Source organism: Chelonia mydas, chromosome 1 (genome assembly GCF_015237465.2).
Source record: "Chelonia mydas isolate rCheMyd1 chromosome 1, rCheMyd1.pri.v2, whole genome shotgun sequence".
Lineage (NCBI taxonomy): Eukaryota > Metazoa > Chordata > Testudines > Cheloniidae > Chelonia > Chelonia mydas.
Genome location: NC_057849.1, coordinates 181,644,351 through 181,668,225, shown reverse-complemented (window position 1 = coordinate 181,668,225; position 23,875 = coordinate 181,644,351). Strand labels below are relative to the sequence as shown.

At 44.0% G+C, this 23,875-nt stretch overlaps 1 protein-coding gene across 4 annotated transcripts; it reads left to right on the top strand.

The window, feature by feature from the left end:
• Positions 1 to 1,086: 1,086 nt before the first annotated feature.
• GPR89B (G protein-coupled receptor 89B) lies at positions 1,087 to 23,597 on the top strand. 4 transcript variants are annotated; one of them, XM_037906260.2, is made up of 15 exons: positions 1,093 to 1,286; positions 3,268 to 3,304; positions 4,926 to 4,985; positions 5,975 to 6,078; positions 7,261 to 7,367; positions 9,466 to 9,567; positions 12,762 to 12,882; positions 13,190 to 13,270; positions 14,836 to 14,945; positions 15,796 to 15,884; positions 16,616 to 16,708; positions 17,084 to 17,179; positions 21,348 to 21,437; positions 22,748 to 22,813; positions 22,920 to 23,597. In XM_037906260.2, the coding sequence occupies exons 3-15, from the start codon at positions 4,959 to 4,961 to the stop codon at positions 23,124 to 23,126; spliced, it is 1,293 nt and encodes a 430-aa protein (XP_037762188.1). In that variant the 5' UTR covers positions 1,093 to 1,286; positions 3,268 to 3,304; positions 4,926 to 4,958; the 3' UTR covers positions 23,127 to 23,597. The 4 variants fall into 4 exon arrangements, with proteins under 4 accessions (XP_037762182.1, XP_037762188.1, XP_037762194.1 ...); XM_037906254.2 differs by lacking the exon at positions 3,268 to 3,304 and having other exon boundaries at positions 1,087 to 1,286; XM_037906266.2 differs by lacking the exons at positions 1,093 to 1,286; positions 3,268 to 3,304 and adding an exon at positions 1,604 to 1,834.
• The last annotated feature ends 278 nt before the right edge of the window (positions 23,598 to 23,875 follow it).

Sequence of the window (23,875 nt, the reverse complement as noted above, 5' to 3'; positions counted from 1 at the left end):
TTCTGCCTCTTGTTTGTACACATTCTGTGGTCATGTTCCCTGTCAGTCGCTAATCTCATTGCTTGGCATTAGCCAGGAAAGTGAATCAGGTTTCCCCTCTGTTCCTAATTAGCACTCCAGTTACAACTATAAATTCCTAGCATTCAGGCCTCAACATTTAACTAGTCAGCAATAACAGTCCTACTCTAATGGTCAGTAACTTAATTCTTCTGAAACGGAGAGACATGTTAGGAACAAAATATTGCCAGTAGTGCTCTGGATGGTTAACCTTTTGAACACTAAAATGTTTACTTTAAAAATAGTGAAATGTAAAGCTCTGAGGGTATAGAAAGTGGAATGACAAAGCACAAGCCATGTAAATATGGGGCATTTTACTGCTTTCCCTAACGGTTGCACAACTTTTATTTTGTGTGTGGACCGCAGCTCATGGAGAATCATGAACCTTTCTATTCATAATAGCACTAGCCCTCTTCCCCTCCCATTCCCAATCACAATAACATCCCTGTGGTAACTACAGCAATTACTCACACAGAGAAAGTGAAATTAGGAAAGCGTTTAATGTATTTTCAGTTTATTTAATGCAGTTTAGCAGCTACAAATAAAGACAAACTGTGCCATATGGACCAGCCAGCTCCCGCCAGAGCACAGTTTGGGATCCCTGCTTTACATCTATGTGATGCGATGACCAAACACAGCATAAATGGTACTTAAGTGAGTTGCCAGGTTTATATAGTTTCTTAAATCTAGCAAGATTTTGTCAAAGGCTTTTTGATTTAAGAGCATAGTTTGCCTCAGAAACTGCTCAACAAGTCCTAGCGTAAAACTCTTCCACTAAGGCGGTGGTTGGCTTGCAATGTAGGTGCTTGTGAAAATGAGACAAATAACACGCACTAGATAAAACATTTGCTACGATGCCTCAGCTCCGAGGCCCTGCCGCTCCAAGCCGTTCCCGCCACGCCCCTACCCTAAGAGCTCCCGTGCCCCGCCCCCTGTGCATTGGCCACGCCCCCAAGCGGACCTCCCAGGCACCGCCCTTTTTCTCATGGCCCCGCCCCTCTAATCGAATTCCCGCGCCCCGTTCGCTGCGGAGCCGGTTCCGCGCCCTCGCGCAGGCGCCGAGGTGGGGGGTGGAACCAGGCCGGGAGCGCGGCGCGGGGCGCGCGCGCAGCCTGAGAGCCGGAGCGGCCAGTGGCGGGTCCGGGTAGCGCCCCCTCCCCCCCGCTGCCGCCGCCGCCGCCGCCGCCATGAGCTTCCTGATCGACTCCGGCATCATGGTCACCTCCCAGGTACCGCCCGGGCACGGACCCCCCGCGGGGCAGGCGGGGCCGCAGCAGCGGGCGGGGCCGGGCGCCACCCGCCCCGCCCAGACCCGGACCCGGACCCGGACGCCCCGAGGGCTGTTTGGCTGGCACGCCGAGCCCCCCCCCCCCCCCCCCAATCGCTGGGCCCCGCCCCGGCCTGGTGGTAAAGGGGCGGCGCTGCAGCCCCCACCCCAGCTTCGTGTGGCGCGCCTCGTACCCCCCTCCCAGCGCTCACCCCAGGGGGGATGGTCCCGGGGCCCCCAGCGCTGCCCCCTCAGCACTGACTGAGGCGGGGACATTGAACTGGGCCCCCCCGGAGGTCTGTAATATCTGTGTAAAGAAAGCGAAACGGGCGGGGGGCCCCCAGATTTCCCTCCTCCTTCCCCAGATCCTGCCCTGTCACTGGCGCTCGCTGCGCTGTGGCCCGCAAGCCCGCAGAATCCTCCCTGATGCCTCGAGTTGACTCTTCCTGCCTCATTGCAGTCCCCAGGGTTATGGGGTGAAGGGGCTCCCCATTAATCCAGTGGCCCAGAGTGAGTGCACTTTCACTGCTAGCTTAGACTACGGCTCCCTCCTCTTTTGCTCGTGCTTCTCAACCTGTTCAGTGTCATGACTCTCTCTGCTTCAGCAGGAAAAAACAATCAGGACTCCCCCCACCCCCCCACCCCCCCCATGTAACCAAGAGAAGATGGTTGTAACCCTCCCTGGACTTATTGGTGGCCCCTGTTGAGAACCTGCTTCTGTGATGTAAAGTCCACATCAGAATAAAACTATATACAAATCTCAAAATCAATCAGGATCTTTTAATTACTGAAACAGTATTTAGCTAAGTAAAATCTCAGGATTGTGATTCCAAGCAAGATGGGTGAGAAATTGAATTCCTATAACCCAACATAATTTGCACAAATCATAATTTGCCAAGTGTGGGAGCCCATGGCGAAAGTTCAGCCTGCTGTCCTTTGAACTGTCTTACTTGGGTCTATCATTGTCCAGAGTGCTAGTTACTCATGGCCTCTCCCTCCTGCTTAGAGCTGAGGAATTTGCTACAGTTTTCCTTTCCAAGTTTGAAAGATTTTAATCTGTTTCTAGAAAGTATTTTTCAACTGCTGTTGGAGCTCAGACACATCGTTTTCCCTAGATCCACCTGCAACCCAGGACCATCTCCATCTCTTTCATTTCCTCCAGTTTCCATCAGTCATCTTTCATTTAGTCTCTACTTTAGACATAGCTATCTCACTTAGAGCCTTATTAACCTTTGGTGTCTCCTGCCATCCTGTCCTTATTATTCCAGTTCAAATGGATCATTGCCCTGTTATAGCCAAAACAATGTTATCTGCGGGGGTGGACGGGACACAACCCACTTACTTGAACCTACCTCACTTGCTAGTTACTCTTCCTATCTCCTTTCTCTTTTTTCTCTCTCATCCAGGTTCTTAAAAATAGTGTCATTTCCTCTCTGACTGCTTTCATTCTGGTTTCTGACCATTTCATAGTGCTGAGGCTGTCTTCTGCTTAGTAATAACTTGTGCATTGTCTCTAATGACACATCCTTTTCTTCTTATCCTGCTTGATTTCAGTGTGGCTTTTGGACCTGTTGATCACTCTGTTCTCCTTAAGCAAGTCTCCTTTTTAGTCATTTTCTGATTTGATTTCTTACCTTCTTAAATTGCTTCTCTTTTATTTCTGGGGGAGGCTTTGCATCATCTTCAGAAACATCAAGGTGCGTACTTAAGTTAGCCTATGTAATTGTGCCATTTATTACTATTCTTCTTCTCTTCTGACCCCTTTATTATTGGCACAATCACTTGTGGTGTCCTCAGTTAGACACTAAACTCTTCAGATTGTGTCTTCCTGAGTGTTTGTACAGTGCTAGGAACAAAGGAGCCCTAATCTTGATATTATTAGGTAAAAATTGATCTGTGTACTTGATCACCGTCTTGTCTGTATTTCTCTGCTCCCTTTGTAGCCACTCCTTGCCAGCTTCAGCCTTGGAATCACTTTATGTAAGTAACACCTACAATACTTCCTTAACTCATTCCTTAAACCTTCTGCTTGATGGTAATAAGTCTTACCTTTTTCTTATCCTTTTGCTATCAGTCACTTCAAAGACTGAAGTCCTCCTTGTCCCAATTTCTCTGACTGCTCTCAATCACCCTCCTTAATTCATACTTTAATTCTGGTTTCAAGCAAAAATGTTTGGTCTTCCTTGACTCATACTTTCCAGATCTTCCTTGTCTGTAAATTTATTTCTTCTATTTCAGGAGCATAGCCAGAATTCGTCCTCATGTTGCTCATTTACTGCTTGTTACTATTAACTTCTTTGTTCCTCCTTAATCCCTGGTCTCTGCATGTCAGGGGTCCATAATGCTATCAAATTTTTAATGTGCTCTTGGGATAGGGGTACTCAATAGGTGGACTGTGGGTCAAATCTGGACCTCCAGACACTTTTGAAAGGACCCCAAAATCTTTTTATTTACTTATTATCATTATTGCTGTTATTTTTTTATTTTCTTCTCTGGCGTCTGTCCGACCTCGACTATACCTTGACCCAGAAATTTGGACCTTGACAAAAAATAGACTACCCCCTGCTCTAGGAAGTGACACTGTATCACTGCCATCTGCTCTGCCTTTCTGATCCTATCTCTGACATCAAAAATATCCCTTTAAAATAAATTTTAAAAAAGAATCCTCCATGTTCCTTCTGTTCATCTTCTCTTAACTTTTATCCTCCTGTTTTTTTAGACCAATGCCTTTGTGCCATCTGGGAGACGGGTGTGGTCCTGTGGCTAGAGCAGGGCATTGGCAGTCAGGGCTCCAGAGTTCTGCTCTATTAGTTCTGCAGCTGACTTGTTCACTTTTGACCAAGTCATCTAACCTCTGTGTGCCTCAGTTTATCCATTCCCAAAATAGATATGGTATTTATTCTACCTTCCGAAAGGGTGTTGTGAGGCTTAGCTAATGTAAGTCAGTAAAGTGTTTTGCTTTGAGAATCTCTGATGACAAGCGCTATATAAGGAAAAGCATTATTGAGCTTGATCTGTCTTCTCCCTGTAACTTTTTACAGATGAGGAGGCTCTTGCTTTCATGTATTCTGCCTTATTTGTAACTCCCTTCCTCTCCCTGTAAACTGCTTCTCATCTTAAACTTTTTTTCTTTCACTTAAACCAGTCTTTCTAAAGCATTGTGAGATAGTGTGTTAAGGCTGCTATGTAAAAATAGAATGTATTCTAGGTCTTCATTAGTCTAGTGAAAGAGATGATTTCTGTAATGTCTGCTTATACCTAGAAGAGGCATGCATTGTAGAAGCCTAGATGCTTGTTTTGCCTCTATTTCCCACTTCCTCTGCCTGCTTTCATTGTAAAGTTGTGCATTACTGGGTCTGCAGTAAGGCAGTGGTACTCTGTGTCTCTGTTACATTTCATCTCACTTTAATCTCTCCCTCTCGCCATGCTAACAGCCATTTTGGACCTTCCTGGTTATTGGCTATTTGGAAACTGTGTGAAGGGCAGGTGCAGTAGTCCTTTCTGTGCATTGCCTGATGTGGTGTTGTCCTGAAGCTTGGGACTTCACATTTTGCAAGTTTCTTCCTAACCAATACCTTTTGGATTGGCCTCTCTTTTACAGGTGCTCTTCTTTGGATTTGGGTGGCTGTTTTTCATGCGCAAGCTATTCAAGGACTATGAGGTGAGGAGGGGCTGTTTCATTCAAACTGTGACTCTTTACATCTTACGGTGAAGCTGTCACATTGAAATCTAGTCCGTTTAATAAAATCAGTAAAAAACAGTTTGGGGTACTTCACCTTCCTTTGAGTTACTCCTCTCAGCTGTATTTTTTTGGTTTTACAGTTACATTTTCCTGTTTTTAAAAAAGAATGTTTTTCCTCCCCTGTTGCTATTTGAAAAACCCACCTAGACAACAGGGGAAATGGACAATACTGAGGAAACCGTGAAAGTTATCATACACAGTACTGTTAAATATAAACAAATTGAACATGTAGAAAATATATATTTAGATATATTCCTCATCACTTTTGGTTATACTCACCGTGGGTGTTCCTCATAACAGTCGTAGGTACAAAATTTTCACACAGACATTATTTTTAAGTTGATAGTGTCCCTTGAATTTAAATTTTGGAAAGCTGTTAAAAGACAGTGTGATTGGATTGTTAGGAAGAAGCTGATGGGGAATAAAATTGTGACAGTGTAGCAAAATAGGAGGGATATGAGAGAGAGTATTGTGTAGGTTAGGAACGGCCAAAGTGCATGCCAAATGTAGTCCCATAGAGTATTACAATACGATCCATGGGTTCTCATGTCTAGAATTCAGAGTTTGGGCCAGCTGAGACTACAGGACCCAGCAAGTGATCCACCATCTTGATTCATGTGGCCTGACTGCATTGTATGCTGGAGCATGTAATCTTTCTACGTACAGCACCTGTCTTAAGTACAAAGGCAGCTACAATCAGTTCAATGTTGTACAAACTGGATGTAGTCCTCTGGCTCCTTGCAAACTGCTAGCTTATCCCCCCTGTTTTGGCAAGGTCCAGGCACCTCAAGTGTAGACTCTGTTGTGTGCTGAGGCACCTCATGGTTTATTTCCCCTGTCTGATATGTACTTGGCCAGTACCCAGTGAGGATGGAAGTGACTCCTGTCTTGTGTTTGTTCCGTCACAGGTGCGACAGTATGTGGTGCAGGTGGTCTTCTCTGTGACCTTCGCCTTCTCCTGCACCATGTTTGAACTCATCATCTTTGAGATCCTGGGGGTGCTAAATAGCAGGTAAGTATGGGGGCTACAAGATCAGGGCCTGGCCTTTGTTTTATTCTCTAGCTGATCTGGTACTATTTGTGAGTTAATTGTCCCCATATCAAGGAAAAGCTGAAGGCAACATTATGTATAGCTCTGTGAAGACATCTGAACAGCAGGGTCATTCATATGATTCAGCATGAGGCTGGAAGCCAGGTGCTGCTGAGTTCCCATCCAGTCTCTGCTACCAGCTTGCTCTGAGTCCTTTGGGCAAGTCACTTATCTTCCTGCCTCAGTTTCTCCATCTATAAAATGAGGATTCTGTTTACACTATTTCCCTCAGGGTTGTTGTGAGGATTAATTCAGATAATGTTTGTGAAGTACTCTGTAATTATAAAGAGCTACAGAGGGTATTTGCTCAGTGCTTGATTGTGATGAAAACAGCAAATAAGATACTATGTTAATTGAAGAGTAAGAATGATAAAACAGTAACTGTAAATCTTGAACCTTGAAATCAGGATTGCTCGACTAATCTAAAATGACTGAAGACATGGAGTGAGGGCTTCCATATAAAAAGAGAGTTCAAAGTATTAGGCCTACTTCAGAAAGGAATAGAAAAAGAGGATGTTGAACAGAGGGATATAGAGGCTGCCAGCTGGGTGTTGCGACTTACCTTTTCCCATGATACAAGAATAAGAGTGTACTCAAGGAAATTAAAAGGCAACACATTTAAAACAGATAAAAGGAAATGTATTATTTTTCTGTGGAATTTGCCACTGCAGTGTCAGTGATGAAAATATCTTCGCATGAGTACCACTATAAATAAGAAAATATTAAATTATACTAGCTAGGAAAAATTGACAGGGACTCTCATTCTCCTGCATTGGGGCATAAATTGATCCTTAGCTGGAATTAGGAAGAAATTTTGCCTTATTGCTCAATAAGGTGCATTATGGAGTTGCACTGGCCACTGTGGACACAGGATACTTGATTAGATGGCCCATTGTTGTGTTCTGGTATGCTAATTGCTTTTTTATGCACACTTGTGAGCTCTAGAGTAAGATCCAGTATGGTGTGTCCCAGTGTGCTGCTTTTAGGTCAGTGTTATCTAGCTGTGCAACTTAGTCTGAAGGGAAGGGGTGAGATGTTTTCAGCTTTAAGAGGAATCCTTTGCATTATGATCAGGTCCTGACCAATCTTCTGATTCCTTTTCAGCTCCCGGTATTTTCATTGGAAACTGAACCTGTGTGTGATTTTGCTCGTCCTAGTCTTCATGGTGCCTTTTTACATTGGCTACTTCATTGTGAGCAATATTCGACTATGTGAGTATGCAGATTTACAGCAGTGAGATTGTTAGGTTTGAGAATTATGCCTCACAGTGGGGGACAGGCCTCTTTCTCTTTGAAAGATGTCTCATTTTTCTCCCTACTCTGGCAGTTCTTACTGGGTAACTCCTCTTTACCTGTCTCTGAAAGTTTTCGGGGCTTCCAGTGTGACAGACTGTTCACTCTGGAAGTAATTAAATCAACCGTTGGCCCTTAATACTCTAAACAAGGGGGCTCATTAAAAATACCGGTATTCAGTAATTGTCTCACTACATAAGAATTGATTATTATTTATTTCTTCTTGCCCAAATTCAGCAACTGCTATTTCGGTTCTTCCTTTCAGCCATGTTTCTGCCTCTTCACCTTTCTTTCTATTTCTTTACTTCTTTTAGCTTTGTTTCCCTCCTGCCTTCCTCCCCCTTCCTTTCATTTGTTTGATTTTCAGTCTTTGTTTATATTGAAGCTGATCGGTAAATGTAAAGCACCAAATTCTAGTCACAATACCTCTCTGGGCTCAGAGCCCCCACTAAGCAGGTTGGGAGACATTCTGCATGATACCTACAGATGATGTTTTTCTTCATGTTTTCTTCCCTTTCCTGGTTCTTGGAGGTGATTGGTGCTTGTTGGTAACATTATTGGAATTCGTTGCTTTACCATTTGCAGGTCATTTGGTCCTTAGAGCCCTTGTGTTGACTGTCTTGTTTTGGGGGGAAGTCAAATGACACACAGAAGCCTAGTAAATTAGTCCTCGCTCTTCTCCCCAACCCTCCTAAGATAAGGACTCAGGCTCCTCATTGGCTGACATACCTGTCTGCTGCTGCTGCTTACTCTCCTGTGTGCTAGTCCTTCCCCAGCCTTAGCTGCTGATGTTCACCATCTTTCTGTTGTTACAGCTTGAGAGTGGAGGGTGGGTGCACTGACTGGGATGAAGAAGAGGTTCCTGGCAGAGGACACATGGGATGGGTGTTGACTTTAGTGCTTCCATTAACTCTTTCTTGCTATGTGTTCTTGCTACTTAGCCTCCAGTGTCTTCCATTTCTCCTGCAGGTATTTTTAAACTCAGAACTTTGATCTGCTCATTAATCCTTGTATTCCTTGTAATATCTTCCAGAAGCATTGTTAATTCTGGCAATGTTTGGGTTCCCCAGCTGCATTCTTCATTGATGGATTTAAACATTCCCTCCCATTGGCCTTTAATCACAAGATTACTTAATTCCTTTTGGAAAATTTGTTTGTTTAAAAATATTATTTTTAATTAACAAGAATTTCTGGTGGTCAGAGCTCAGGAAAAGCGTATAGTTACAAATCATAAAGCCTGGGTCACATATGAGCACATACCGACCCTGTCAGTTGTAACACTTTCTAGCCCAATCTTCTGTGTGCATTCACAAGTAGGGCTAGATTCCCCTCACTCTCTCCCCTATACAGAAGAAGGGCAAGATGCAGTCCACAGGCTCTTCCAAGTGCAGGAACTGTTCCCTTACAGCAGTTCTTCTCAGCTCATGGGCTGCTTGCAGCCCAATCAGCACACAGCTGTAGACCATTTGACGTCCTTAGGGCCATACAGGTAGTTAATATATTGTGTGGCTGTGGCCTACATAACACACAGAGAGCTGCATATGTAGCCCACAGTGGTAAACAGGTTGAGAACCACTGCCTTACAGTGCTAATGGGGGTAGGAAGTACCAACAGAAAGTGGGGTCAGGGCTCTGCTCTACCCATGCCCAAGCTAGAACAGCTGATCATGCATATTGCATCTCCTTAAGAGATGTGGCAGCATGTGTCCTCCCAGTGTGTGCGAGCTCCAGGATTGTTTGAGGATCAGGCTGTCCCAGAGCTCCCAAAAAGAGGCAGCATTGCATTACTCCTTGCTCTTGACTGTGCCTGTCAGGTGATTGAGCCATTTGGAGTTGGCCAGTTTCATAAGAGTTACGGTAATAGATACTGCTAGCACAGTAGCAGTGCCAGATTGCTCCTGTTTTAATCATCTCAGTGCAACACAATCTTGAGACCGCTGTAGTGATTCTGCAGCCTTGCATGAAGCCTAGACACAGGAACTTCCCAATAATGCCTGTTTTCTCTCCCCTTTTCTCAGTGCATAGACAAAGGCTGCTCTTTGCCTGTGTTGTTTGGTTGACGTTCATGTATTTCTTCTGGAAACTGGGAGATCCATTTCCTATCCTCAGCCCAAAACATGGTGAGTTTTCATATGTATGTTTCTTTCTCCTCCTCTGCAGAGACAGTGCTTCAGCATTACACTGTGTGGCTCTTGGCAACTCTGTGAACTGAAGTACATTCCATAGCTGGTTGCTTACTCCTGAAAATAAGCTCTGAAAGTCAGGAAACCCCCATGAACCTTTAATGTCACCACAACACAGGTCCAAACAACTGGACTACCTAATTCATTTGTATTGTTTTCCCTCCAGAAAACAGCAGAAATCTAGCAGGTCAGGAAGTCCTGGGTGAATCTGGAATCCAGAGGAACTTAACATTGCTTGCATTTTGGGGGGCAGAATCCCCAAAACGTAAGACCTAAATGTTCACCACCAACATTCTTCCTTTTCTTGCGGGTGCTAAAGCAAGTCCATGGAAGAAGAGAACTTAGAAGAATCAGCACCCATTATTGAATAGTCAGTACTGAATTCTCGAGACCTGATTTTTGTTACCATGTTGTTCTCCAGCTCCTGTTGAAATGAGTGAGAATTCTGTGCACAGAGGTGGCGGCAAAATCAGGCCTTAAATGCTTAATGGATGAATTCTCCCTCATTTGCTGATCCCCAGCATTGAAAGGACCCAGGAAGAAAGGAGAAATTATCAGGCTGGCCTGACCCTATAATAGCTGAAAGATTTCACCTGTGATTCCAAAACATTTTTTCTCTCGGAGAAAGAATGCCTGATTACTTCACATCCCACTGAAATCCACCCTCCTCTGGGATTGAATACAGCAGCTCTTCAGTAGTGTAGAGCAACATTGCACAGCAGTTTAGGGAACTGGAGGAAAGTAGTGTGTATCTATTTAAAGCTGCAGGAGGAGCTTGGTTTGGCAGAATGTGACCACCCAACTGGAATTTGGCCAGGGCATGGGAGCTAACCCTCTTAATCTATGTGTGAAAGTGCCATGGAATCTTTGACCACTGGACATTTCAAGAATCTTTTTTTTTTTTTTTTTTTTTTTTTACATCTACTCTTAAAGACAGCACTTACAGTCACACGGTGCCCCTTAGCACCATATGCAGGCATTGGCATAGAGAGACTATAAGAGAAGAGTACCCTCTGTTGTATCACTAGCGTGATTAGTATATACTTTAATTAGTTTTCCACTAAAACTTTTGTTGCCCCTCATTCTGACTTTATAAAATGAACACTTGGTATGTCTCCTCTCTGATCACAAGAGGAAGAATGCTGGGAAAAGCTTGGGATATCTTGCTTTAAGTAGTTGAACATGCCATTTTTAGAGGCATCTGTATTTTACCTGCTCCAATATAATAGCACGTGGGGCAAAAGGCCAATGTATTGTTGCTTTGTAACTGGTGTAAATCTGCATGTGGTTGCACATGACTCTGTGGTCTCAATCCCCTTTTGTTAATGACCTTTGCTATTGTTTTCATCATTTATTTCCCTTCCCTGAAGCATGAAATGTGGCCTGGCTCTCGGCCACTTCAGCTTTGCAATCATATAAGCTCCAAATATGCAGTGTGTGGCTGCTGCTTTGTATCTCATTCCCCAAAGGTGAGTGGTGGTTACTAGTCCATGGTACCAGATTTCTATGAAAACCTGGTGTATGGTTGTGGCTGGTAATAGAAGGTTGGGAAGGACAAATGAAACTCAGTCCAAATTTTGGCACTTAGCGTTTTAACCGCCTTGGTTGCAATGCAGTGCCTTAGTCTGTGTTTTATTGCAATGTTTTTAGTGTGAATTTAGCTCTAATACAAAATGCCAGAGTGACAGTGTCACAGTTCATGGCAATTACACCTGTATTTCCCCTCCATGGTCCCTTGAGGGCACCTCTCTTGGTGACCCATGTCTCTCTCCTGACCAGGATTTTCCAGGCTGCACTTTTCCTTGCCTACACTGAGTTCCCCTGCAAGTCAGACTGCCTAACCAGGCCAGAGTCTGCTCTTTGCTCTCTCTTCAAATGCTATGAAAAATGTAATTGCCAGCAGTTGTAAGTTACCACGCAGTACTTTCTAAGCACTCATGTGTATTTTTAAGGTAAACACATAACAGAGAAAATATATAAAAACAATAAAAGCTCCTGTACATGTTAAAAACTTACTAGCGCTCACCCATGAGTCTTATGGGGCCTCAGTAGGCCAAAGACCTTCCTACCCCTGCCAAGAAGATTGGTGTCCCCCTTAGACAGCAGGTCCTGTCCATTTGCTGGATCAGAAGGAAGGCCCTGAGTAGTTTAAATTCAGGCTATTTATCCAAAAGTCCTTTTTTTATCTGTTGGTCTCTGGAGAATCCAGTCTGAAACAGTATATGCGAGCCTCTCTAGGTGGTGGTACCTCTCTGGAAGTGTCAGAACCTGAGTGAATTTGCCTGATCTCCACTCAGTATGCCAGGAGCTGAGGTAGCCCTGCCTCATGGAGTAGAACACAGTCATACTTAAACCATTCATATAAACCAGTGGACCCAAAAGGTACTTCTTGGGGTTTTAATATCTCCCCCATGAAGATGTTACATACAGTCTGATTCACAATAATACATAAATGTAATGCCATAAGTCTTTCAGGGATATTGCAGGAAATTGCTATGTCTGTTACAGATAGCACCTCTGATAGTCTCTGTATCCACAAGATGGATATAGCGCAGCCAGAAGCAGCATAAGCTTCTCTATTCTAACGCCATGCCCTGCAAGCATGTGTCAGATCTGATGTGGAGGGATCACTTCTACAAGTGAGGGGCCAGTTTTGATCTCTGTAGTCTCATCATTTCTTGGTCTCTTGGCTGAAAATGATACCCTTGGTACCATACAGTGCTAGTTGTAGGAGTGGGCTTTGTGACATGGACAGATGTCTGCCAGAAAGTGAACTAAGACCACCAAGCAGCCGTCATATGACAAAAATTGGTCACTTCTGGGCTAGTGATTTAGAGCAGAAGGGTAATGTGCAGCCCATTCCCAGTCTCCTACAGACTCTATTTAGCCTTGGTTTCCTGTCCCGTTTTTAAACCTGAGAGTTTCACATGCTTCCCTGGGAGAGCATTCTCTTCCTCCTCTCCCCACCCCCTGCCTGCATACACTTTGAATTACCTCTGGCACCTGGACTCTGAAGGCAATTAGTTTGGCTAAGTAATTGAATGAGTACTATATTCTTTTAGGAGGACACCAAAGTGTAAAGTAGTACGGTTAAAGACAATCCCTTACTTACATTGTCTTCTCTTTTTCAGGAATCCTGTCCATAGAGCAGCTCATCAGCCGAGTGGGTGTGATTGGGGTGACACTCATGGCTCTGCTTTCTGGATTTGGTGCTGTCAACTGTCCGTACACATACATGTCCTACTTTCTCAGGTAACCACAGCCTCTTGGAATTTTATTCTGTACGCTCCTTGAGATTTTGCCTTCTTCCTGCTTGTGCACTCTCTCGGATTCCCCTAGGACACTGCCCAGGTTTGGTCCTGGCCTTTCCTTTCCCATCCTCCCAATCCTGCTGATTCTAGCTGTCCCGTCTATACTGCAAGACCCCTTCCATCACTGATGTGTGCTGTCCTCACATAGCTCTTCAATTTCAATTTGTTTGTCCCACATGCTTGTCCTTGTTCACATTCTCCTTGGAGTGGAGTATCAAGGCTAATAGGCTATTGTGTGTATGTTTCAGGAATGTGACAGATGCAGATATTCTAGCCCTGGAGCGCCGTCTCCTCCAAACCATAGACATGATTATCAGCAAGAAGAAAAGGTGAGGAGAACAGAGCAGAATCAAGATACTTTAATGCTGTTGGAATTAGCAGATTGCAGGGATATGGTGTCTTTGGAATAGCCAAAATCTTGGCTGTCAGGAGTGGGAAGTAGTTGCATAACTGTATCAGATAAGATTCCTTGCTCTAGTGAAACAAGTGGCCTGAAGGAGTTAGAATGGTGTATGTTATTGTAGCAGTCATTTCATGCCCTGAAACAAAATCTGTTCTGTTCCATTACAGGCCTAGACCCTGAACTTCTTGAGGTCACTTCCAGCTGCACATTTTTAGGATAAGGAGGAATTAAATAGTTAGAGAATCTTTGTTATTGGAGAACTTTTCCTCTGTTCTGTGCTGGGTGTCACAAGGGTCAATATTTTGAGTTGGGAGAGAGGGATGCTTTAGTTTAAAATAATTATCAATGACCTTGAAGAGGGCTTGATGCCAAATGTGGCTCTACTGGCTGCAGATACAAAAAAGGGGACAAGTAAACAGAGTGGAATCATAGATTGCATTGACAATGCTATGAAAAGGTTTCAGCTTAGGGTTGGATAAGTGGCTCATACATTTCAGTGCAGTGAAATGTTGAAGTAATGAGGCTGGGAGCCAGCAGTGATTATAGAGATTAAGTTATAGTGTAAATGGGACAATGAGGGACAATACACAGCAGCTGCTTTTGTATTTGAACCAGTTCTTGAAGTCTTGTACAGATGGTGCAAAGCATCAAACAGTCCCACCCTTAATGGCTTTACATGATTCTGCTTTATGAAAACTTGTCACACAGCCCCTTAATGACTACCAAAGTGCAGCGGTTCTCAAACTTCAATGCACCGCGAACCCCTTCTGACAACAAAAATGACTACATGACCCCAGGACTGAAGCCTGAGCCTGCCCGAGCCCCACCGCCCCAGGCAAGGGGGCCAAAGCCAAAACCCAAACCCTGTCACCCAGGGCTTAAGCCCTTGAGTTTTTGTCCCAGGCAGTGGAGCTTGTGCTTTGGCTTCGGCCCTCCGTTGTGGGGTTCAGGCCTCTGCCCTGGGTCCCAGCAAGTCTAATGCCAGCCCTGGTGACCCCATTACAATGGGGTCCCGACCCAGTTTGGGTGGGGTACAAACCCACAGTTTGAGAACCGCTGCCATAGAGTATTGCTGGATTCAGTCCAGTCCTCACAGCTCTGGGGAGAAGGCAGTTGTACAATGACAGAGGTACTCCAAAGGAGAGAGGCATTTGGTGGGTTGTGTGGTCACTGAAAGGCCCTCTGACATTGAAGACTGTGGAGTCACATGATCTGGAAGAGGACATAGGAGGCTGAGAAGTCACATGACTGAGACACTATTTGAATCTTTATTTTTAATTGGTGTGAAATCCATTCTGTATTACTGAAACCTCAACAGCATGGCAGCTTGTTTGATTAGGACTGGGTTCCATTCCTGAGCTGAGTGAGATGTTTTGGAGCAGGATTGGTGATTGGGTGAATGATAGGGGTGTGTCTCTGCACTGGATAAGTTTCACAGTGTCTGCTGCACAAGGCATCTTTTTCTGAGAACTGAATCTTTTCTCTTTTCAGAATGGCAATGGCCCATAGGACCATGTTCCAAAAGGGGGAAGTGCACAACAAACCCACTGGCTTCTGGGGAATGATAAAAAGTGTTACCACATCGGCCCCTGGCAGTGAAAGTATCCTTCCTCTCCTGTCCGTGGGGCTTCAGGCTAGTTCCCTGCTGAGTAGAAATGGGATTTAATTAGGAAAAAGGACAGGGAGTCCAGTGTTGTTAAGCATTTATCTATCACACAGCTCTTCCCAAAGCATAGAGTCAGAAACACTTTATGCCTCAAAGAGCTTACATTATAGCACAACAAAATATTGGACATCTGCTCAGGTAAGGGTTGGTGTAGGGAGAGTGTTGATGAGAACAAGATAGAAAGGAATCCTGTGAGAAGGGGTGGGGTGAGGCTTGGGAAACAGCGGGAGTTACAGAAAGACAGTAGCTTTTGCTAAGCATTCAGATTCAAATCCCCCAAAATGCTTCAGGGGCGGGGCAGGAAACCTTACTTAGAGCCATTTGGGTAGGATTCTGGGCCAACAGGAAGGAGCAGAAGGGTATGCATGGTGAGGAAAATTCTCCACATGGTTTGATAACCAGTCTGTAACTCCCAGCAGAAGTCCTGTAGATGGTGATGGAGTGCAAGTAACACAAGGAAGTTCTATTGGAGATTAAGGTATGTGGATGTTATCAAAACAAAGCAGCTAGTTTTTGGGAGAGACTTGGTTCTATTTGGTAGTGTGGATTCCTCTGCTTGTGATACAGAAATCAGTTATGCGGCCCTGTTGAAGGGACCATGCTGCCCAGCATTGTTACAGTGGAGTGCTCTGAAGATTCTATCATATGAAGGTTTTTGGTGCAGTTTAAACTGAGATTGTGTCTGTGCAGGGAGTCCAGGAATGGAGGAACCTCAGGGTATGTTTGTTTCCAGCTGATGTTAGCAACTTCTGCAGAATTCTACCTTGACTCTTCTGGTTTGCCAGATCTGTCCCTTATCCAGCAGGAAGTGGATGCGTTGGAAGAGCTGAGTCGACAGCTTTTCCTAGAAACTGCTGACCTGCATGCAACCAAGGTACAGAGCAAAGAGCTAGATTGATAGTCTGGGAGAGGATGAGCAGAATAGGCAGAAGTAATTTTAAAGTCATTCAGCTGGCAACGACAAAAACAGTAGCTGGTTTCTCAGCTTTGGCACAATATTGGAAGAGTCTGTTTCTCAAATCTGGGGGTCAGATGGCAAGCCATTTTCCCCAGTTCAAATATGCAATGGAACATGTACTATGTCTCAGAAAAGACCAGCAATCCCAAACTGTGTTGGGATAGGAGAAAGAGTAACCAAGGGGCCTGTGCTCAGTTCCCCTGCTAATAAGGCCCTGACCTAGTCTTTTCTTCTGCAGATTGGCCTCACAATGTACTGAAGTGATGAGTTCTTACGTTGTATAAAAATTAATACACGTCAGTGCTAAAATGTCAGCAGGTGGCATGGCTTAATGGAAGCCAGGACTGGAAGTTTGGAGATCTGGATTCTCCTTCCAGATCTTTATTAGCTGTGACACCTTGGCACGTCACTGGTCAGTGCCTCAGTTTCCCCATTCATCAGAGGAGCTACTGTTACAGCTCTATCTCACATGGGATTTGAGGTTCATTCATTAATGTAAGTGTTTGTAAACACTTGAATGGCGAGAGCTGTAGAAGGACAAAGTAATCATTGCTGTTTTTTATTGGTAATTGTTTAAAACTTATAAATTTGAATTTTATGTGAACCTGAAAATGTTAAATGTATGGGTGGTTTTTGTTCCCTTTCAGGAGAGAATAGAATACTCCAGAACTTTCCAGGGGAAATACTTTAATTTCCTGGGTTACTTTTTCTCCATCTATTGTGTCTGGAAAATCTTCATGGTACGTAAATGTTGTATATTGTTGTCCATAAACATCTTGCATGGAGGGTTACACCTTGCCTGGATTGTGATTGACACATATGGGTAATGAGACTTTACACGCACATTCTTGCCTGCACCTTAAGAATATTCTTCCAGTTTCCTTTCATACGTCCTGCTCCTGGAAATTTAGTTTTTGAATGAAATTAGCATCCATTTAGGATAACTGTTCCTTACTGCATTGTGTGTTTTCATACATTTTGTATACTCTCAGTTAACTCTATGGGATTGTTCTGTGATGAAATTCAGAGCAAAGGACATGTATGAGTCTCACAGATACAGTTGTGCTGTGTATACCACATTCCCTTGAACTGATGCACTTGTGTCTCTCCCGCAGGCAACCATCAACATCGTATTTGATCGAGTTGGGAAGACTGATCCAGTCACAAGAGGAATTGAGATCACTGTAAATTATCTGGGAATCCAGTTTGATGTGAGAACCATTTAAAACCCCCCACTCAATCAGTAATTGCTGTTTTATCTATTACTAACTGAACTGGTGTCGTGGGAGCAGCTGGTGGGCATTAATAGGACTCCGAGAAGGGGCTTAGATTTCTCCATCAATCTCTAAGATGGGAAATATGGTGTGAACATTGCTCTTAATACACTAGTATCCAAACTTAATGGTCACTCCTCTCATCATAAAGTTATGACTCGCCTGTGCAAGTATCTTTTATGACACCGAGTCCACAACTATCCCCATGCTAGAGATGGATATAATGCAGCATTAGCCTCTAGGTATCACCTTTAGAGAGCACATCATTTTAACCATTTTTCTAGTGAAGTTAATGCTGGAGGATGTCCACTATCCACACAACAGGCCTATTGCATGTTAGTAGCTCACCATGCTGCACACCCTGACCTGGAGGGAGGAAAGGGTCCTTTGAGCTTTTATGTCCTGGCCCCGTGACGTGCAAGCATTCCATTCACCCCCATCTTAACGGAGTTATTTCCATAGGTGGTTGTTTATAACTCTCAGGCAGAGATTCATGGTTAGAGCAGAGAACTCTGAGCTGGATTTTTGTTTGTGGCTCTGCCATTGATTTGTGTCCTTGGAGAAGACACTTAACCATTAGGAGCCTCAGTTTTCCCATCTGTAAAATTGGAACAATACCTATCTTAGGGGATGTTGAGCACTTCAGTGGAAGGCACTGTGGAAGTGGCTGTCCCCCGACGTGTCAATATGTGGAGGGGCACAGTGGACAATGTGTGTGCACGTACGCTGCATGAATTTACAGTTCATGTGAATAGATCTCTGAGGACTTAAATTAGTATTCGTTAGTGAGAATGGACAACATACTCAGCTGTGAATAAGAGATTAATAGTCTCTGACCTGCAGAACTTAGTCTGTGTTAGTGTATTCATGGACAGACAATATTTACAATTGCATTCTGTGTGGATCGTAATAAGTGTGTGCTTTTACAATTTATATACTAGTTGGTTTGTGGCACATGATTACATGTAACACATGAAATGACTCCACCTTCCCGTGTGCTCCATTTGAATTAGGGCTTGTGTTTTTATTTCTGCTTATTTCAGCTTTCACTTTTTTCTTGTAAAGTGTTACACTTTTCTGGTGCGATATAAATAATTACACACGCAAAACTACATTAAAAGGACGTGATTAAGGTTGTGACGTCAAGAACTCAAAAGTTAGGAAATGCCAGCATTAAGGTTGCCAGTGAAGCCTTAATTCAGCTTCCTTGTGCATATGCATTCTGGTACAGTCTGTAGTTACACGATCACTAGGGGCCTACCAAATTCATGGTCTATTTTTGTCAACTTCACGGTCATGGGATTTTAAATATGGTAAATTTCATTATTTCAGATATTTAAATCTGAAATCTCATGTTGTTATAACTGTAGGGATCCTGACCCAAAAACGGGTTGTGGGGGGTGAGTTGCAAGGTTATTGTGGTGGGGGAATCACTGTATTGCCACCCTTACTTCTGTGCGGCTACTGGCAGCGGTCCTGCCTTCAGAGCTGGCTGGCTGGAGAGTGGTGGCTGCTGGCTGAAGGCAGAGCCACTGCCAGCAGCAGCAGCACAGAAGTAAGGATGGCATGATTGGGCACTGCCTTCAGAGCTAGGTGCCTGGCTAGCAGCCGCTGCTCTCCAGCCACCCAGCTCTGAAGGCAGCACAGAAGCAAGGGTGGCAATACCCAATCCTCCTACAATAACCTTCCGCCCCTCTTTAACTCCTGTTTGGATCAGGACCCCAGTTTGAGAAACACTGGTGAAATCTGCATAGTATGGGGCAAAAGTACACAATAGACCAGATTTCGTGGTCCGTGACACATTTTTCATTGCCATGAATTTGATAGGACCCTAATGATCACATACTATCCTCTCCCCCTTCCCCCCCCTTCCCCCCCCCCCCCCCCCCAATTCCTCCCACAGGTTTCCTGGACCAGGTGCAGAAGGAGGAAGGGGAATAATTGAGAGCACAGCAGAGACAGGCTCCCTGATCTCAGTTTAGGTGTCTGGACCTCAGGATGGATTGATTTAAATCAAGGCAAATTAAATAATGATTTAAATCACCAAGTGGAAAGCCTCTATTTTGATCATTGATTTTTAATCAACTTTTCCATTTTTCCACTCTTTGTTATTCACTAAAGGAAGGTACATTCTCATTGGTTGATCTAACCCAGGGGTGGGCAAACTATGGCCTGTGGGCTGGATATGGCCCATCAGGGCTTTCGATCTGGCCTGCTGGATTGCCACTCCTGTGGCGCCGCACGGCTAAGGCAGGCTCCCTACCTGCCCTGGCCCCGTGCCACTCCCAGAAGTGGCCGGCACCATGTCCCTGCGGTCTCTCCCCTCTTCTGGCAGTGGAGCCGGGCCGGAGCCCACACCCCGCACCCCTGCCTTGAGCCCCCTTCTGCACCCCTCCTGCACCTCAACCCCCTGCCTGAGCCCCCTGTTGCACCCTGCACCCCTCCTGTACCCCTCCCCCTGCTCTGAGCCCCCTCCCACACTCCACACTCCTCCTGCGCCCAACCTCTTGCCTTGAGTCCCGTCCTGCACACCACGCTCCCTCCCATGCCCCGCCCCCCTGCCCCTGCATGCAGTTTCCCCACCCAGATATGGCCCTTGGGCCAAAAAGTTTGCCCACCCCTGATCTAACCATTAAAACGTTGACTTACAGCTAAATAGAGCCTTTACACTAGATTTGATATGCCTGTTTGCTACCTAGGAAGATACAACACTGTATCTACATTTATTTAAGCAATTACATAGCTTAATATTTTCAGATTCTTATTAATTCTACATTTTTTGTATGTTAGAAAATAGTGAATGAGATATTCTTTACTAGATAATTAACTTTTTGCTCATCATTTGTATCAAACTGCATTAGGATGGTAACTGGAAGTTATTTAAATACACAAAGCAGCATATATTTATATTTATTAAACAAAACAACCTTAAATGTTTTGTATACATAAACTTCTCTTACCAATATATGTTTCACATTTACAAATAAATTATTAGAAGTTTAGGCCTAATGTATTTTATATCAAATTAAGATTTCTTTTTAAACATGTTTATTTTTAAAAAGAAAAACATTGTAATTTAAACAACAATAAAAAAAATCTGATTTAAATAAAAATTGATTTTAATCCACCCTGCTGGACCTGGCCCAACCCTCAGCAGCTCAGAGCTGCAATTGCAGGGAGAGTCCTGCTGAGCCTTGGGCTGGAGCCTTTTCAGTATGAATGGAATCTTCGGGGAATATAACTGCGTTCCAGCAAGTCTCTACCAAGTCTGTTCGAACTGCAGTTTATCTCAGGTTTATGTAACTTGGACACATTTGGGTGGATTTTCACAAGGATGTCAAAAGGCATATGCCCCCCCTTTCCCCCCCCCCCCAATTTCAAGCCCCTACTCCAGTGTGTGGGGCCTTTACTGCTTTTCAAAGAAAAGGTCTCTGGAATTTTTTAACATGGTCAAAACAATGTACTTTTTCATAGCTTGGAAATGGCTGAATTGTTTGACCGAAACTTTTTGGAATTTTGAGGGAGACACCTTCCATGGAAAATTTCAGCCCAAATAATTAAAATGTGACCAAGTTATAACCAATTGAAAAGAGAGTCTTATAATGAAATGTGTTGGGCAACCTTAATAATAAAGGGGGCTACCAGCCCTTCCTATAATAATAATCTCCTCTGCTTGTTGTAGCCGTATACCAGCTATCCAGAAGAGGGCAGTGGTTCACATGTTTATTGTGAAAAGATAGAAACACAGATGGACCTTGCCTAGTATATTACATGTATCTACAAGGCAGTTACCTTTATATACCAAATAGATGTGTGTTCTTTTGTATTTACTTCTGTAAATATTCACTTCTGGACCCCCAGTTCCTTCCATGAAGTCCACATAGGCTAGATCTGTGCATTTCCCATGTGTGTAGAGTAAGCACTTGCACATGAAAGTACCCATCTGTGTGCCCTTGCAGGAGAATATATACCTGTTTGTAAATTTCTCTATAGTGAGTATCTGCACAGTATGAGAATTCAGAGATCCTGTTAAGTGCACATCCACACACATTTTTCATATGCCTGGCTCCAGGGATTTAACAATTTCCTGTTTTTGTTGGTGCAGGTAAAATTCTGGTCTCAGCACATTTCCTTTATCCTCGTTGGAATAATCATCGTCACCTCCATCAGAGGCTTATTGATCACACTCACAAAGGTATGCCTGGCCAGGGCCCTTTTATGTGATAGCAGTCCAGGAGAGCTTGCATGTATTTCTAAATTAGTCAAGAGAGCACTGTTTAAACAAGAGGTTTTCAACCTTTTTTCATTTGTGGACCCCTAAAAATTTTTGAATGGTGGTGCGGACCCCTTTGGAAATCTTAGACATAGTCTGCGGACCCCAGGTTGAAAACCTCTGGTGTAAACCTTCAGTACAAATGTAGGATCTGTGGTCTCAATTCAGTTAGTGAACAAATAGGGGTGAGGAGGGCTGGGATAGAAGTCCTTGCAGGGAGTGGGATGGAGAAAAAGGTCTTTTATGGCTGAATTAGAGAAGGGAAGGATAACTTTTTCTGTCTTATTTGGGGTATGGTTCTATTAAGAATTCTTTCAGCAATTTCAGTCACTAAATGCAATGCACAATCTATAAGTGCCTCCAGTCCAAGCAGAGGAATGGTGTTAATGTTAGGGCTCTAAATAGTATAAATGTTTTAAAACTCTTAGTATAATCTGTGAGACTGTCCTTGCACTAGACTTCCTCTCTCAAAACAAAATCTCCCTGTTGCTACCAACAGTAGTCATGCTAATGTAAATTGGCTGCCATCAATTTAATCAGCAGGCTTTCTAGCCGCTCAGAACAGATCTAATGGTTAAATCCCTGGTTGCTGCCTGTGGGTGATTTATATTAGCCCTTCCACTGTTTTTACGATCAGTGGTAGTAAGATTGGGAAATTTTAAGAGAGGAAGTGTAGTGTAGACAAAGCTTAACAGTGATGTGGGAGCCTGGATTTGTTAGTATTTGGTATTGAATGGTGATTAAGAGGACTTGGGTTACTTCATTTAAACTGCTGGCTATTTCTGGGGAGCAGGTAGGGGATTAATGCTTTAGTACAACCATGAGGGAAAACTGTGGCAAAACACAACAGGGTGACCCATTGATGCTGGCCTGTAAACTGGGCTTAGTCGTACCTAGGCTAGAATGTATTTTGGGTTGTTGTTTGTTTTTTTTAAAACTGGATTCTCCACAGAGGCTGGCCATGCAGTGTTAGTAGCTGGTTTAGTGGGACACACGTTAAAACACTTGTAGCTCTACTGGGGACAAGGCTCAGGTCTGTACCTTTGAAAAGTGGGGTGTACGTATACATCTAGGAAGCACGTCTTTTTCTTTCAGTGCTGGTTTCTAGGACTAAAGGGAAATGATTGGAGCATGTATTCCTTCCATGTTCCTGTAGAAGGGAGCACAAACTTGCCTGTGGGTGAAAATAGGATGAGAGTCCTATTTTCAGTACTTTTTTTTCCTCTTTACAGTTCTTCTATGCCATCTCCAGCAGCAAGTCCTCCAATGTTATTGTTCTGCTGTTGGCACAGATTATGGTGAGTATCCAGACCAGCTAGTGAGCTTTTATCAAATTGTCACATCTCAGCAAAGTAGCCACCTGTGAAGCAGTTAACTGATGTGCTTCTTGTATCTTATCTCCAGGGGATGTACTTCGTCTCTTCCGTGCTCCTAATCCGGATGAGTATGCCCCCAGAGTATCGCACTATCATTACAGAAGTCTTGGGGGAGCTGCAGTTCAATTTCTATCACCGTTGGTTCGATGTGATATTCCTGGTTAGCGCGCTCTCCAGCATCCTTTTCCTCTACTTGGCACATAAACAGGCCCCAGAGAAGCACATGGCGCTCTGAATCCATTCCAGTTCTGCCCACTGTTCTGTAATCCCTCCTGGTGGACTACTGCAACTCATTAGGGGTGACAGGATTTGGAGAGAAGGAGGGCAGCTCTTTCTGTGCTTTGATGATGTAACTGGCCATTCTGACTTCCACAGTAGCACTTAGAAGCTACATGGGTTCATCCTGTGAAGAGGGTACCATGAGCTGAACAAACAGCAGAGGCAGGATAAAAGTGGAGGACAGCTGAGAGCCATGGAATAGGAAACTCCATGGGACAGAGGTGTCTTACGGTATTGAAAAATCTGCCAGGGATGGTCTGAGGAGAGATCTCTTAAAATCACGGGTAGAAGAATTCTGCATAGAGGGCACCGAGGAAACATAATTTCAGTTTAAAAACAAATCAGTCTTAGTCCAGAGTTGGAGGGTGTTGATTCTGGATCTGAATGTCTGAGTCTGTGAAATTAAATCAGCTTTCGTAATACCTCACCACTAGCATCTTAATTGTTTGTGTCAGTCCCAGGGACTTTAATGGAGATGAGCAAGTGTGTGAATGTGTCACTGTTTGGCAGAGGGGGAAGTGGATTGAGATTCAAGGGAGATGTGTATGATTAGTATCTAGCTTCCTTAGAAACTGGAATTCAGTCCTTTGTTACCATTTAGGGCCTAATGAATCAGAATCCATGCCTTGGGTTACTGTTCACTGGAATTTAGTGTGAAGTCAAAGATGGTAGCTACAACTAGTTTATGTTATACACTAGAAATTC